This window comes from Pinus tabuliformis, chromosome 7 (assembly GCF_031772625.1).
Source record: "Pinus tabuliformis cultivar Carrire ecotype Pingquan chromosome 7, CPIR1, whole genome shotgun sequence".
In the NCBI taxonomy this organism is placed as follows: Eukaryota; Viridiplantae; Streptophyta; class Pinopsida; order Pinales; family Pinaceae; genus Pinus; species Pinus tabuliformis.
This window is the reverse complement of record NC_142293.1, coordinates 1,706,456,325-1,706,473,920: the sequence shown is the minus strand read 5'-3', so window position 1 is coordinate 1,706,473,920 and position 17,596 is coordinate 1,706,456,325. Positions and strand designations below refer to the sequence as shown.

At 40.9% G+C, this 17,596-nt stretch overlaps 1 protein-coding gene and 1 pseudogene across 2 annotated transcripts; both read right to left on the bottom strand.

Moving 5' to 3' along the window:
- Positions 1 to 1,412: 1,412 nt before the first annotated feature.
- On the bottom strand, positions 1,413 to 4,185 carry LOC149255150 (protein trichome birefringence-like 11 pseudogene; annotated as a pseudogene). The gene is made up of 3 exons (XR_016265496.1): positions 3,821 to 4,185; positions 3,572 to 3,730; positions 1,413 to 2,225 (listed from the first exon to the last, which is right to left on the bottom strand). The product of XR_016265496.1 is annotated as a protein trichome birefringence-like 11 pseudogene (transcript).
- Positions 4,186 to 4,275: 90 nt separating this feature from the next.
- LOC149255149 (protein trichome birefringence-like 11) lies at positions 4,276 to 5,241 on the bottom strand. The gene is made up of 2 exons (XM_089457175.1): positions 4,544 to 5,241; positions 4,276 to 4,453 (listed from the first exon to the last, which is right to left on the bottom strand). Exons 1-2 carry the CDS (start codon positions 4,834 to 4,836, stop codon positions 4,291 to 4,293), a joined length of 456 nt encoding a protein of 151 aa, XP_089313301.1. The 5' UTR covers positions 4,837 to 5,241; the 3' UTR covers positions 4,276 to 4,290.
- Positions 5,242 to 17,596: the final 12,355 nt, after the last annotated feature.

Here is a 17,596-nt window from a genome sequence, read left to right as displayed (position 1 = left end):
CCACATTGAGCTAGCACAGAATCCAACTACCAATTAACTCATAAAGTCACATTTAACTTCAGATACAAGGCATCGCACTAGATATATGGAAGCTTATGTAACAAAAGCTACACATAATGATTTGATCTTAGAGAAAAGCACAACTCAGCAAAACATAGTATGTAATTGTACCTCAGCCAAGGAATTGTGCAGATTGAGCTCCTCCTCAGTCGCTTTTCGTAGCTCACTGATTGATGATTTATCATCGTCATCATCTGTGCAATCCTCTGCCATCTTGTACCTATATGCAACCCATGAAAGCATCCATTTAGGCAGACATTTATATTCAATACAAATCTATGGCTTGGTGTATAAAGAAAGAAAAGCCAACAACCAGAGTCGTCTTTCTTGTATTTCTTTACATTCATCAATTTGTGAATATAACTATTAATGGCTGATAACAAGTTCAAAACACAAAGATGTACAGTACATGACATGTGCAACAACACCCTCAGTGAGAATTCCTATGGCTAAATACCAACTGTGTTTGCAATTGTAGCAAATGACAAGCCATTTGATTAAAGACTGCCTCTTGAATATCTTGCACTGTAGAGGAAACAAAAGTTAAAAACCCAGCCTGTGTCATCTTTGTCAAGTATATTTGAGGCCCAGGACCTCACACAAACATCTATGTTTAACGAAGAATACTAATGTAAGATTTGGTAATAATAAAAAATGTCAACAATCAGACTTGTGATTCTCTTATTTCTTTATTATATATTCATCTCTTCGAGAAAACACAGAGATACAGAGCGTGAGATGTGCAATAAATTTTGCCCGCCAAGTTTTGTGCATTATTGAATATCTTATTATAATAAACTACATTAATAACAACCACAAAGAAAACATCCACAATGCATGAGACTAAAATTATTTCAGCCAAAAACCTATTGCATATCCATTTTAAGTATATTGAATGGCACATTTCAATTGCTCAGATTCAGTTAACCCTTAACATACCCTCAGGTCCATCTCTGCACTTCAGTATCTGGTGTCCAACACTAAGAGTATTATCAATTATATGGAAATTCATTTCTCAGTGTTAATTGATTGATCAAATATAATTGCTTGGAGGTCCTTACATTGAACTGGGAGTTATATATAGATAGCAACCTAACAAGTTTATGTAATATGCACAGCTCAAGTGTTTACACATCCTAAGTTTGTTATACAAATTTGGATACTTGGATATGTTTCTAGTTTGGAATTCAAGCTTTTTTCAGAAACAAGAATAGAAACAAGAATTGTAACTTGATCAATACCAACTTACCATTCAATTAAGAGCAGTGGACAACAGACTTCAACAGACTTCATCTGAAGGCATGATGCAAGAACATACTGTTAAACAACCCGCTGTGTCCAGACTCCAGCTATTCTCAAAATAGAATGCATATCATACAAAAACAGCTAATTTATTTATGAGATACAAGAGGTTGCAACAGGCAAAAGCCATGAGTGGCAACAAAAGAAAAAGGTTCCTGCTTCATAAGCACATGCTCTCGAGCTATGATACATACAACGCATGATTTATGAGAATGCGACCCAACTTTAAGCATAGATTGCACTATGGGCCATGATGTTCTACTGACAGAAAGGTCATGGTTTCCCATTCTACCATTCCGGCAACTTATTAATTTCTCCAAAAAAATACCATCTCAGCCCTGGTTCAGGGGGTATATGCTAAGAACATATAATAAACTCTTCTTTTCAGCAGGTCTTCCTGCTGTTTATGTATCAACCAATTCAACAATCCACCTCCCATTTTGCAGGAAATGGCACCGAGGAAACAAATTTTACAACATCCAGAGAAGTAGATTACTTGTTGATGCTATCCCTTGCTGACCCCTGTGCTTCTATCTATTGCATACCCATTTGCAAGCAGGTAGGCGTAAAGAAGATGATTCCAGGTGTCTGGCACCCCAGGTAGACACCAATGGCTGCAATCTTGCCTGTACATCGGAGCTGTTCCTTGTCCTTCCCCTAAATAATACAATGAGGGATGACCATCCTTCCTGAATTCTGTTAAGTATGTTATGTTCAATAACTGAGCATTCTTCTTGCCACTGAGTTGTTTGATTGCTTCAGACATGATTTGATTACTTACTAGCTCCCTTTGAAACCAAGTAGAATTTACCTCTGCCCGAGTTTCCTTATGACACTGCCCTCCAGTATTCCATGACCCTCCTCTGCATTCTTCAAAAGAGCTGTCCAAAGTGGAATTTGGCCCTAGTTGCCAATTTTAACAGATAGCGATCTAGGCTCTCACAAAGCAATTAAATTTCAACATTCTAATCAATTGAATGGTCTTTCTACAAGTTATCGACACATAATACAACATCCAGTCAGAGCACAGATATGTGTGGTCCTAGAACATCATATTACGCAAAGCAGCAGTGGTATTGTAAAACTTATTGCCAAGTCTTACAAGAACAGACTCAACTATCTATCTCATTTAAACCTCGATTATACTACAATAAAGCCATATCAATGGAACAATAATGCCAGAAAAACAAAAGCGTTATCCAACCTCTCTGCTACAACGTTACACTTCAATAACTCTTGAATCTCCTCTTGAGTAGGCGGTTCAGCAGAATCTGGTAGAACCTTTGCAACACCCTTAGGAACCCAACACACTGCTGCAATCATTCTGCAGCTTATGATAGAGATCTGCTTCATTGAATAATGAAAAGTAAGCATCAGCTTAAATATTAAGTCTGAAAAACACAACCGTAAGAATTGAAAAAACTTCAAAGAATGAATGATCACATGTAGTAAAGACATTGTCCTCTGTTTATCAGAAATTGGGCATTGTCAACCATCCCAGTTACCATATCATATGTTTGTATGCAAGAATCCTTTATGTCAGTCACTCATATGTTCTTTGTCAATCAACTTGAAAAAGATATTCATAGCAAAAAATCTAGATGTTCTTTAGAAAAACAAACCAACAGCCCTTAATCATTGCCTACATGGTAATCTGATGCCTAGGGATATCCACTACACATCCAATTAAAAAAAAGAAAAAGAAAAAAAAAATCGATATACATGTGGCTTTGTTGATCCTATATAGCGGAGGGTTTTGGATTCAATGAGCGTTCACGCATAGCAACGCAATTATTTTCAAGCTATGATTTTGGCGGCATTTATAGGTCTTTAACCTTTTCCCTGGATCTGTATTGCAATTTATCCAGAGCAATGATATATGCAAAGCAGTGATATATGCGTGGATTTTGGAGGGATTCTGCGTGCTGAAACTTTGTGAATGACTTTGTTTTAACTTCCCCAGTTTTGACATCGAAAGTCATATAACACGGTCAAATCCTACCATTTAAGAGGAAAGCATGGTGTAGTGTTTGTGCCCTGAGTTTCACCAGCTCAAAATCAAAATCAAAATATTACATAGAAGAATGGTTTTAATTTCCTTTTTCATGTCCATTACATACATTCTCCATCTTCTGAACTGAAAGCATTTGCCAGCAAATTTTATGAATAAATCATTTCTCTAAGTTTAGACCAGTGAAGCCAAAACTACCTGAAGTGAACAGGAGAATAACTGCGCAAGAACACATGAGTTTTCTCAGATTTGGCATGCTGGAGAACCCATTGAACCCATGTCTTCATTGCTCTCCTAAGTCCAGTTTCGACATCCATCTTCATGTCCACAGTATTGCCCTCCTGGAAATAACAACCCCTGCAAAAAACTTCTATCAAAATATTCCAATCCCCTCAAACTGACATAGTTTCTTCTCTCAAAAACTAAAGACCAAAAAACCATGCATACCCTCTTATTGTCTTCTCATAGTTCCACCAGTGTCCTGTGTTGAAGATGAGCACATCTACATTAGACCAAAGATGTGAAGTATAATCCATGGCATTGACTTTAAGCGTGGTTTGAACCTCAGGAGGAGCTCCCCTAGGCGGGCGGCCCTGGAAAACCAAAAACGGTGACATGTAATATTCTACTGTACAATTATAATCTTCAAATTTGAAGGACATAAATCCCTTGTGCTTTGTGATGGGATTTCCGTGGACTTCGTAAATCCGGGACTTGTTCGAGATTGCTCCGGATAGCATGCAAATCAGAGACTCCCACTGGTTCCTTCCAATGGAATCCCCTACAAACACCACACGACTGTTCCGAATCCTTTTTCATGTCCATTACATACATTCTCCATCTTCTGAACTGAAAGCATTTGCCAGTAAATTTTATGAATAAATCATTTCTCTAAGTTTAGACCAGTGAAGCCAAAACTACCTGAAGTGAACAGGAGAATAACTGCGCAAGAACACATGGGTTTTCTCAGATTTGGCATGCTGGAGGACCCATTGAACCCATGTCTTCATTGCTCTCCTAAGTCCAGTTTCGACATCCATCTTCATGTCCACAGTATTGCCCTCCTGGAAATAACAACCCCTGCAAAAAACTTCTATCAAAATATTCCAATCCCCTCAAACTGACATAGTTTCTTCTCTCAAAAACTAAAGACCAAAAAACCATGCATACCCTCTTATTGTCTTCTCATAGTTCCACCAGTGTCCTGTGTTGAAGATGAGCACATCTACATTAGACCAAAGATGTGAAGTATAATCCATGGCAATGACTTTAAGCGTGGTTCGAACCTCAGGAGGAGCTCCCCTAGGCGGGCGGCCCTGGAAAACCAAAAACGGTGACATGTAATATTCTACTGTACAATTATAATCTTCAAATTTGAAGGACAGAAATCCCTTGTGCTTTGTGATGGGATTTCCGTGGACTTCGTAAATCCGGGACTTGTTCGGGATTGCTCCGGATAGCATGCAAATCAGAGACTCCCACTGTTTCCTTCCAATGGAATCCCCTACAAACACCACACGACTGTTCCGAATCCTCTGCAGAAAAGTGTTTGCATTGAACCTGAAGTTCAATTCAAACAAGATATTAAATCTATCTGATGAATGTTGAGAAGAATATGAGCTCAGAAATACACGCACAGATAAACCAGAGATTTCAAACTTTTAAAGACACAGCATTTAGCATCAAAGGTCTAAGGGACCGGAAAGAACAGAGCTCATGGCGAGGCCGCGTAAAATATTTTCACAGGACCAAGAAGGAGAAAGGATGAAGCATGCCCTCCTGGTTTTCGGCCTCGATCTGATCTGTAACGGCACTTGCCCTTATTTTGCGATGGCTAGGTCGTGCAGCATGAACTCCCGTAATACGCAGGTAATGAGGTGTCGTAAAAAGTCAGTTCCTGAACAAAGACGCAAACAAATTGCTCGCTCTATACCCGTTAAGTCGTTTCACTGAACAAATACGAAAAACATTGCCCACTCCGCTAGGTGTCAGCATGAGAATAAGCCTGAACAAATACTAAGCAAATTGCCCAGTCCGCCAGGTGTCAGCGTGAGAATCAAAAGGACGACGAAAGTCCCTTTCAAAGGAAGGCCTATCGGCCTAATTATAAAAATGTATTATTGTTATTGGGTTAACACTTATAATTTTTAAATGTTTAGAGGTAATTTTTTGTTACTATGGAATTTTACATTTAAATGTTTTATAGTAGTGGAGTGGGCCTAATGGTTAAGAGCATGTGTTTCCTCCTAAAAGGTTACAGTTTCAAAACCGAAGGGGGTGGAGTATGTATGCCTTCGTAGACTTAGCAATCAAATCCCTACGCGGAGGTGGGTCCCTTGTCCCACAAACAAGGGGATTTTATACACCAATTTCGGTCTAACTTGGCTGTGACCTTAAAAATGGATATTATTATTATTATATTATTAGTATTATTAAAAAGGGTGACTTTTAGGAAGTAGTGCCTACCATCACGAATTGCTAAACATATTAAAAATGGATATTATTATTATTATATTATTAGTATTATTAAAAAGGGTGACTTTTAGGAAGTAGTACCTACCATCACGAATTGCTAAACATACTTCAATTATTTAAAGGAAATTAAATGGCTTTGAATGTGAATTCACTATAATCTATTTACATTATTTTTATTTCAATGGAATAAAAAATTTATTTATATTTTTATCTTATTATTATTTTTCCGTTTACTTTCATACCTTCCATAATTTTTTAAAATTTCTGGTCTTATGTAAAAAATTTATTGTAAAATATTGTTTCCAAATCAAGTATTATTTATTTATTTATTTATTTTTTATTTTTAGTTAAGACTAACCTACGTACCCACAGGGGATTTGAACCGGTGACATACTTTAATTATTTAAAGGAAATTAAATGGCCTACATACCAGGGGGATTTGAACCAGTGATATACTTCAATTATTTAAAGGAAATTAAATGGCTTTGAATGTGAATTCACTACAATTTATTTACATTATTTGTATTTCAATGGAATAAAAAAATTTATTTTATATTTTTATCTTATTATTATTTTTTTGTTTACTTTCATACCTTCCATAATTTTTTAAAAGTTTTGGTCTTATGTAAAAATTTTATTGTAAAATATTGAACCGGTGACATACTTCAATTATTTAAAGGAAATTAAATGGCCTACATACCAGGGGGGATTTGAACCAGTGATATACTTCAATTATTTAAGGGAAATTAAATGGCTTTGAATGTGAATTCACTACAATTTATTTACATTATTTTTATTTCAATGGAATAAAAAAATTTATTTAATATTTTTATCTAATTATTATTTTTTTGTTTACTTTCATACCTTTCATAATTTTTTAAAAGTTCTGGTCTTATGTAAAAAATTTATTGTAAAATATTGTTTCCAAATCAAGTATATATATATATATATATATATATATATTATTCTTTTTCCTTTTTCTAGTTAAGACTAACCTACATACTCACGAGGGATTTGAACCGGTGACCTATCGCAAGGAGTGCCTTAACAGCACACCCATTCACCATCAATCCAAAGCCCCATAGGCATTTCCAAATCAAGTATTACTAAAGATGTTTCAATTTATTTAAAAGGAATTAAATGTTGTAGAATATGAATTCAATGGAATTTAATTGGTTTAAAGAGAAATAAATAATCCAGATTTTAAAGTAATAATTAAGATAGAAATAATTCACAACAAACTGTTAATTTAATTTTATTTTTTGAAAAAATCTTATTGTAAAATATCATTTCCAAATTAAGTAATATTGTCATGGTTTTTATAGCTTTATATTTAATATGGTCTAATATAATTTATTTATTTATTTTATTAAAATAATAACTTTAAATTATCTGTATGCGAAGTAATTATAAAAAAACTAAATTCATGTGATGGAGTGTAGTGGAGAACTAGGAATATAACCAACATTTTATAAAGAATAACAATACGATTTATACGATTTAAGTTATTTGTTCTTAAAAGATTATATATTAAAAAATGGGCGTAGGAATGATTTATGTTATGTGTTTCGTGTTTAAAAATGGATTAAAAAAAAAAAAACTAAAAGAGAAAGATTTTATCCACTATTTTATCGGAACGTGCTAATTTTGTAAATAAATGAAATCTATGTAGATGAATTTAGTGTTAATTTAATGTGTTTATTATAACTATGTGAAGATTGCACAATAAATATATACAATGTTATTAACTTATTAATGATTTTTTTATGAATTTAGTGTTAATTTAGTGTGTATTACAACCATGTGAAGATTGGGCAATAAATATATACAATGCTATTAACCTATTAATGCGTGGGGATGTATATGTTAACTGTTGGATTTAAGCAAGTACATTATCCAACGGTAGGCATATACATTCCCGCGTATTAATGGGCCAATAGCTCCATATATATTGGTTGCCTAAATATCGTGTCTTAACTTTCAGGGGGTTGCTATGTGATCCAAGTGGCTCCAGACACATGCAGAAGTCCAAGAGGGCTCAGAAAGAGTCAAAAATCAAAGTGATTAGAATAGTGTCAAACTAGACCAAAGCGTAGATCTCGTCGTCCTGATCGCAACGGCGTGAACGGTTTGTCAAACCTAGCTCGTATGCGAAAGTTAGAGGTAGTTAAAGTTCAAGGTTGACCGAGTGACTTGGCATGCTTAAGGAAGACACAATTTCGCAGAAATCTGGCCAACTTCCGGGCAAAATTGTGGCCTTTTTAAATCATCTCCTATGGCCAAATTTGGGAAATTTTAGAAAAATATTCATTTGTTTTAAAAATAAAATAAATAATAAAAAAATATGGGTGGTGGGCCACCACCCCCGCCACTCACCAGTGGGTTGCATGTATTTATAAAAAAATCAAATTTAATGGGGCTGATAGGCCGTGACCCCCGTCGGCCCAACCCACAACAAACATATATATTTATGGGTTGTGGGCGGGCCACCTCCGGTGGACACGGTCCACGCCCCCACCATAGCCTCGTAAACCGCGGGTGGCGGGGCTTGACACCGCCCGGCCGGTGTGGCCGGCCTACCTCCCGGGCACCCTCACACCAACCCAAACGACAACCATTGAACACAACAAACGTGCCCACTTACACAACGGTCAACACACCAAACGACTACATTTGTTATAACCACGCCCAAAATCGACGCGTAATAAAACATAACGATTGTCTTTTTCAGGAGGCGGGGTTCAAACCCTATCCTCACTCGTAACATTCGCAATCATTGTCATTGAGCCACGAAGCTTGTCTTTGTTAGCTCCGCCCCCGCATAACATTTAAATGTGATTCATTCATTCGCCTAAGACAATGGAGGAAGTGACGAACGAGAGCAATCAATGGAGGCGGAACCATGACTATGTAGAACTGTGACCAGAGCGGAACCTTGACGCAGTGACTGAGGTGGAACCTTTATTGGCACAGATTTCGAGATAGGAATATTTTGACGCTGGAATCTTTGAGATTCCATGGGGAGGTAAAAATTATTTTTATCAGAATGCAATCAAGTTTACGGTCATTTTTCTCACAAGGAATGCTATGGCGAGGTTGGATTCGCCTTTTGAGCAATAGATTTTCAGATTCCCAGCGGAGGAGAATCTTTAAGAATCTTGAGGGAATCTTCCAAATTCCTTGGAGGCTGAAATTCGCCATAGTCAGAATGCAACCAACTTTATACTCATTCTTCTCAGAATTTCACAAGGATCTCGATGGCACAGTCGGAATTTTGATTTGAGCAGCAGATCTTTAGATGACCTGGAAGAGGGAATCTTTGATGAATCTAGGGGAATCTAAAATATTCCTGTAGCCCTAGATTTTCACTTTGTCAGAATTCAAAAATTTGACAGTCGATTTTACACTATTGGACATCACGAATCTGATGGTGCAATCAGATTTTCCATTTGATAATTCCATTTTTCAGCCACTTTTAAAAGTGTAGTGCAGATGCAAACATTCAATGTGCGAGTAGTGATTTCCATGAGATTCGACACCACGACATTGATGGTGCAGCCAAATCCAGCAATTTATCATCCTCTTCTTCAGATAACTCCTTGATGTGAGGTATATGCATGATCCAGGTGGATATTGGTGGCCACCTGCCAAGTCCACCTGGACCCCCACCATTGTCTTTCTCAGCATTTTCAGTTTCCTTAATTGTAGCACAACTTACTATTTTTAGCAGTTTTTTGGGTCCTGAACTTCCGGAGCCGTTTTGAGGCCCTAAACGATGTTTTTTGGGGAATCCGAGGGCAACATGGGTCCATGGAATGGACCTGCTCGGATAGATCTTTCTAATGAGCTATTGTACGCGTCAAACAGAGATCATATGCCAAAGTTACGACCCCGGGAAGTTGATGTACCAATTTACCCCAAACGGGGCCCACAGTTTGGCGTTTCATCTCCTAGGGTTAGGTTTTGGAATGTTAAGGGTTTTCCATTGTTTCTCAACAATAAATAGGCCTTCGAGCCTCATTGTAATACAGTTCAGAGGCATGTAGCCATCACATCTCTTCTCAGAGATAAGCTACCATCGCCCTAGCTGGTTTATTTCCATTTCTGGTTGTAAGCATATTTCAGTATTTTCCATTAATGAAATGAAGTATTATTTCCGCTGCATCTTTGTGTATATGGTTATCTCTGTAATTCGTTGCGTTCCTGTTTAAATCCGGATCAGTGGTATCAGAGCAGTCTGCTTTTTCTCTGTTTTTCTTTGCATGTCCCCAACAAGGTCGGGATATAAGGAGTTAGGGCTTGAACTGGTTGAACCTTTGCAAGACCAGCCTCGCAAATCCCGACGGCCTCCCATGGCGGACGAGAAGAAAGACGAGGGGGCAGGAGATCCCATCAAAATCTTGCTCGAGGAAGCCCTCGAGCGACAACGGAACGCGATGATGGACAGCTTTGCCCAGATCCTTCAGCGGCTACCCAAAAGCAACGCATCGGCTTCCAGCAGCTACTCTGGAAACGCCACACCCTTTAAGGTACAAGTTAATTTTGAAATCCCCATATTCGAGGGTCAGATAGACGCAGATGCCATAGATAAATGGTTAAATCTGCTAGAGGGTTATTTTTCTGTTCATGAATTTTCGAGTCGGGAAAAGATTGTTTTTGCTCTTCTCAAAGCAGCCCCCCACGTCAAGGACTGGTGGGAAACCTACTGCGAGCAGAAGGATGAAAGTACTGGCTCACTATTTTCAGCCACACCCACCTGGGATTCGTTCCGGGATGCCATCAAGGAGCAGTACTACCCTGTCGGAAGCTATGAGGATGAATACATAAAGTGGACCACACTGCGGCAGGGAAGGGACCAAGACGTGCCGGAGTTCACCAATCTTTTCCATACCCTTCGCACAAAGTTGGGTATCAAGGATTCGGAGCAACATTTGATACTCAAATACCGTGGCTGCCTGCACAAGTACATCCAGGAAGAAATACAATTCCTAAACATCCCCTCGCTCGGCGCAGCATATCGATATGCCGTCAAGGTCGAGCAGAAGTTTAAACAAAAGAAGCGAGACTTTGGATCTGCGAATCCAAAGCAGGGGAAAGGTGCCCCTAAACCACAGAACAAAGGACAAAGCCAAGGCGGGACAGCCCAAGACAACCAGCCGAAGCTGCAAGCAAAGAACAGTGCCGCGAAGCCGAGAAAGGACACTGGAAAATGGTGCGAGTTCCATAAGAGCTCCACTCACAACACAAGTGAGTGTCGGGCCAAGCAGTCACTGGTGGCTGAGCTAAAGGTTTCAGAATCAGATGCATGTTCCGACTCTGAGTCAGAACCCGATAAGGGGTATGAAAAAGGGAAGCAGATCATTGATGCGGATCCCAGCGCCACTGTTGCTACCGCAAAGATCCAGAAAAATGAACCCGAAGATCCAGAGGAGGAGGAGCGTCTCTTCCACTCCCAGATGTGGGTAAAGGGCTCCCCGATACAGTTCATTGTTGATAGCGGGAGTCAAAAGAACCTCATTTCGGCAGAGGTCGTGAAGCGGTTGGGCTTACCGACCACAACACATCCACAACCATACACCATTGGGTGGCTTCACCAAGGACGAGATCTTCGCGTGAGCCAGCAGTGTCGCCTTCCATACAACATCAAGCCCTTCACGGATGAGGTATTGTGTGACATTGCTCCCCTTGAAGTTTGTGATGTATTACTAGGACAACCATACTTGTGGAAGCGACATGCTGTGTATGAATCAAGGCCCCGTGCTGTTATTATTACATTGGGAAATAAGTTGTTCAGGATACCAGAGGTAGCACCACCTGCCGCCATCTCTTTGATTACTGCAAAACAATGCAGTAAGATCATTTCCAAAACCAGGAAATTTGTTTTCCTGATGATACGCCCTCAAGGAAAGAAGAAGACAGTGGCCGCGGCCTCCAAACGGGGTCCCTCTGCACGACAACTACAGATGGACAAGGTTGTGGAGGAGTACGAGGACATCTTCACCTCCCCGGCAGGGGTTCCTCTGCACTGTCAAGTCAAGCACTCCATCGATCTGACCCCAGGTGCGCCGCTACCCAATGGACCAATTTATCGGCGCTCCGTTCTGGAGAACAATGAAATCAAGAGGCAGATTCAGGAGCTCCTGCAGAAAGGTCACATCCGTCCGAGTTCATCGCCCTGTGGGAGCCCGATCGTGTTGGTACAGAAGAAGGATGGGACGTGGAGACTCTGTATTGACTATCGGGCGCTGAACAAGATCACTGTCCGTAATAGGTACCCGATCCCGCGGATTGATGACCTCCTAGACCAACTAAAGGGGGCGAAATATTTCAGCAAGATCGATCTGAAGTCAGGATATCACCAGGTACCAATCGAACCCTCCGATGTGTGGAAGACTGCCTTCAAATCCAAGGAGGGCCTCTTCGAATGGTTGGTCATGCCTTTCGGATTGACGAATGCTCCTGCAACCTTTATGAGGCTAATGGATGACATCTTGCGGCCATTCACCAACTCCTTTGTAGTAGTATACTTGGATGACATTCTGATCTTCAGCCAGAGTTGGGAAGAGCACCTCCACCACATCCGACAGGTTCTCCAAACACTGCGGCAACACAAGCTATGTGCCAATTTGGAGAAATGCACTTTTGGCATGACCCAGGTTCAGTATCTGGGATACATCATTGATGAACAGGGGGTGCATGTCGATCCAGCCAAGATCCAAGTCATTTGGGATTGGCCCTCTCCAACCACTCTAACAGAGCTCCGCAGCTTTCTAGGTCTTGCCAACTTCTACCGCAGGTTTGTGTTGGGGTTTTCTCATATTTCTTGGCCCTTGAGTCAAGTCACCAAGGGCGGGGCGAAAGCAAAATTCTTTTGGTCTGAATCTCAACAGAAGGCATTCAGGGAGTTGAAGGATCGCCTCTGCACGGCACCAGTGCTCGCGTTACCAGATTTACAACAACCATTTGAGGTCGAGACAGATGCCTCTGACTATGCTATTGGGGCAGTCCTTACTCAACATGGACATCCAGTGGCATATCACAGTGAAACACTTTCAGACACAGTCCGGAAGTACCCCACTTATGATAAAGAGATGTATTCCATTGTACAGGCCTGCCGACAATGGAAGCATTACATTTTGGGGAAGGAAACGTCATCCACACAGACCACCGACCTCTGCAGTTCATACAGACCCAAGGGAAATTGCAGAATGATCGCCATCAGAAGTGGTCTACATACCTGCAACAGTTTCACTTGAATATCAAGTATAAAAAGGGCAGCACCAATAATGTTGCAGATTGCCTCAGTCGACCACCGATCATGGCGCTAACCACCGTGCTCAACTCTTGTGGGCACGAGACTTCTGATTGGCCACTTCTCTACAAAAGCGACCCAGAATTCGGCCACACATACCAGACACTCTTGGAGGGTCGGCATGTTGCAGATTTTCACCTCCAGGATGCCCTATTATGCCACCTCGGTCACCTTTGTGTTCCTTCAAGCGAGCGTGCCAAGATGATTTGGGAAGCACACTACAGTCGGGCTGCTGGGCATTTCGGGGTCGAGAAAACAGTGGCAGTACTGCAAAATTATTTCTATTGGCCGAATCTTCGACAGGATGTTGGGAAGTACATCCGATCATGTACTGCCTGTGCCATTGCCAAACCGACCATTAAGAAGCACGGCCTCTATACCCCGTTGCCTACCCCTAGTCGACCTTGGGAATCCATCTCCATGGATTACATGTCAGGCCTTCCTTCCACTAAGCATGGAAATGACTGTGTTTTTGTGGTCGTCGACAGGTTCTCGAAGATGGCCATTATGGTGGCCTGCAAGAAGAATATCACAGCAGAAGCCACTGCTAAACTCTTCTTTGAACGAGTGTGGGTGCACTTTGGGATCCCACAGTCTATCATCTCAGATCGGGACAGTCGGTTTCTCAGCACATTTTGGTCCAGTCTCTGGTCAATGCTGGACACCAAACTCACGAAGTCCACAGCCTTCCATCCTCAAACTGATGGCCAGACAGAGGTTGTCAACAGGATGATTGTGCACATTCTGCGCATGTATAACTCAAAGCATCCACGCACATGGGACGAGAGCCTCCCCTATGTTCAGCACAGCTACAACCGAGCTCTTCACAGCTCCACTGGCCATAGCCCTTTTCAGGTGGGTTTGGGATTCCAGCCACTATGCCCCATTGATGTGGCCATGCCACTTGCAGCTACTCACATGAATTCAGCTCATGTCCAGTCCGAAACAGATAAGGCCACCAGCTTCATTGAGCGCATCCAACATATTCGCCAGCAGGTCCATGACATTCTTGAGAAATCAAATGCCAAGTACAAGCAGCGACATGATCAACACCGGGTGCCACACAAGTTTCAGGTGGGCGACAAAGTTTGGTTGCATTTGCAAAAGGAACGCCTTACTGGAGCCTATCGGAAATTGAGACCACTCCGATATGGTCCTTACACCATTACTAAGGCTATGGGAGACAATGCATTTGAGCTCAGCATTCCCCCATTCCTTGGCCTGCACCCAGTGTTCAATGTGGACCGCCTTCGGCCATACTTTCCACCATTGCTAGACACATCCGACATTGCAGAACAGCTCAAACCCACAGAATTAAATCCCGATTGCATGGAACAAGCTGCAACTGATCGGATCATGGACACACAGATCAAGAACACTCGCCAACAGAATATCCAACTGTATCGAGTTGTCAAAGCAGGCCAACTCCTTCAGCAGGGCAAGTGGCTCACCAAGGAACAAGTTCAGCAGAAGTTTCCTCATCTCATGGAGGAGCTCAACGCAATGGGGACCATTGCTTCCTAAGGGGGGAGGAATGATCCAGGTGGATATTGGTGGCCACCTGCCAAGTCCACCTGGACCCCCACCATTGTCTTTCTCAGCATTTTCAGTTTCCTTAATTGTAGCACAACTTACTATTTTTAGCAGTTTTTCGGGTCCTGAACTTCCGGAGCCGTTTTGAGGCCCTAAACGACGTTTTTTGGGGAATTCGAGGGCAACATGGGTCCATGGAATAGATCTTTCTAATGAGCTATTGTACGCGTCAAACGGAGATCATATGCCAAAGTTACGACCCCGGGAAGTTGATGTACCAATTTACCCCAAACGGGGCCCACAGTTTGGCGTTTCATCTCCTAGGGTTAGGTTTTGGAATGTTAAGGGTTTTCCATTGTTTCTCAACAATAAATAGGCCTTCGAGCCTCATTGTAATACAGTTCAGAGGCATGTAGCCATCACATCTCTTCTCAGAGATAAGCTACCATCGCCCTAGCTGGTTTATTTCCATTTCTGGTTGTAAGCATATTTCAATATTTTCCATTAATGAAATGAAGTATTATTTCCGCTGCATCTTTGTGTATATGGTTATCTCTGTAATTCGTTGCGTTCCTGTTTAAATCCGGATCAATGCAGTGTGATCATGTACTTCTTTATCTCTTTGCTTGAGATGTATTGTGTTGTATAGATCCATGTTTGATGTTTGATTTGGGATCTTTTTTTGTTCTTGATGTGAGATGTACTTATTGTCATGTTTTGGTAGAGATTACTTTGTCTTCATGTTGACGGGATACTCATGTGCCGTCACGTATGTTTGAATTGAAATCCCTTTGATGCCATGTTGGTGGGATGCCCATTATTATCATACGTGAAATTATGTCATGCTGATAGGAATATTTTTGTGAATGAGAGTTCCTGCAGCGGAACATCTCGTGGAGCCACTCCTGCGTGGGGGAATATTCCTTGCATGATAGTTAAAACACATTCATGTGCATCATCACTCTTTCTAGCACTTAATGCAACGGCCTACACCATCTTGACACTGGGGCCCGGAGACGTAGTCCCTCCTGGACGAACTTCGTTATCAACATATCTTGTTTTATGTTGTTGATTCTTGTCATGTTCCCTCTTCTTTACAACATGAATATATGTCCCTTTATGCTCGTTTAAATGCAATTCTAACTACATCACGGAAGTAAAAGATCTTGGTTAAATCTGGGAGTTGAGTCAACTCGGATCAAGTTTGGTATCAGAGCGGTCTTCGCGTGGATGTGAATTGCGAGCGTGAACAATGGAACGTGCAACGATGGAGGATGACAAAGCGATGTACGATACCATGCTCAAAATTTCCCAAAAGATGGAAATAATGTATGAAGCTCTACAAAAAGAGACATAGGAAAAGCAACGAGTGCAACTTCAGTTGCGAGCCACGGAAGAGGTCCTAGAAGAACTAAAGCGCAACAGCCAAAGTCTTCAAGCAGCGAACGCTGAATTGAAGATGCTTCTACATGAAGAGAAAGAGGAGAACAGAGTTTGCTACAACAGTTGTAAGCTAAGGACAAGGCCTTGGAAAAGTTGTAACGTGACCCATGTGAGGTAAAAAGTAATTCTCTAAATTCATGTATGTTTCTTGATGAGGATTTCGTTTTTTTTGAAAATCATACCACAAGAATTGGCTCCAAACTGCTGAAAAGAATGGGATATGAAGGAAAAGGCTTGGGCATTAATGGCCAAAGATTTGTCAATCCCATCAAAGTAGGGGAATTACTCGTCAGGCGGGACTTAGGTATGTCGGAAAGGAAGTTGGGGAATGACCCACGACAACCAACGAACCACCAACAACAGATGATGAGAAGCCCTCATCAGTTCTTTCCAACTCGACAGTGGAGGTAAAATAAGTTGATTTCCTTTAAGTTTCGTCTTCACATAGTATGATTGGAGATTTGGAGATCCCAATTACAGGAAAAAACATGAGGCTCCTTACTCAACGATTGGAGGTTTTGCAGAGACCTCGATTTACAGGCTTGGGATACACCGAAGGAGAATGCTGAAAGGTGTCAGATGCTTCCGAGACATCGATGAAATCGTCAAGGGAAGAGAATGATGTGAACACATTACCATCATCCCATGGCAGTGCCCATTACAGGGAAAGAGTTGAGGCAAGATCTCATCGCTATAACGACACCAGAGACAACAAGGAAAGGTATAACCAGTCTCGATATTCGAATGTTCATTTCGATTATAATCATGTTGTTAAAGATGAACGTAAATCATGGAATCGAAAAACATGTACCTTTTGTGGATTACATAGCCATAAATTTGTTAAGTGTTGGAAGAGAATGACAACACAGAAAAGGATGAGGCATGAAAGACCCTCTCAACAGCAGGAAAAGAATAAGGTAAAGCATATCTGGAGGAAGAATACCTATTATAGTCATTGCAACAAAAGTGTTCATCAAAGAGCCACGTGATAGAGGCTCCATCCAAAGCAGCGCCTTAAAGACAAAGCATCAGTGCATGAACCAGGTGAAACAGTTGTTCGACAAGCAAAACCACCATAGGGGGATGACCCATTCACATCGATAAGTGAAAAATGGTTTCTAAATATGTTATCTTGTCATGGTCGTACTTTTGTATATCATTTGTTGCATTTTAAAATGTAAAAGTGATGATGTGTTTTCTATTACTTGTTAAGCAACAATGATGTCTGGTCTTATTTTGTGTTGCATTTTAAACTGTGGAAGCGATGTTGTGTTTCCATCATTTGTCAAAGAAACAATAGTGTTTGGCCTTATTTTTGTAAATCACGTGTTGCAGCGATGATGTGTTTTCCATCACTTGTTGAAGCAGCAATGATATGTTGGCCTTGTTTTCATAGTTGGGGTATTGTTTCCATTTTGATGTAAACTTGACCACCGAGTATGTGTTATAAACTTGTGGCA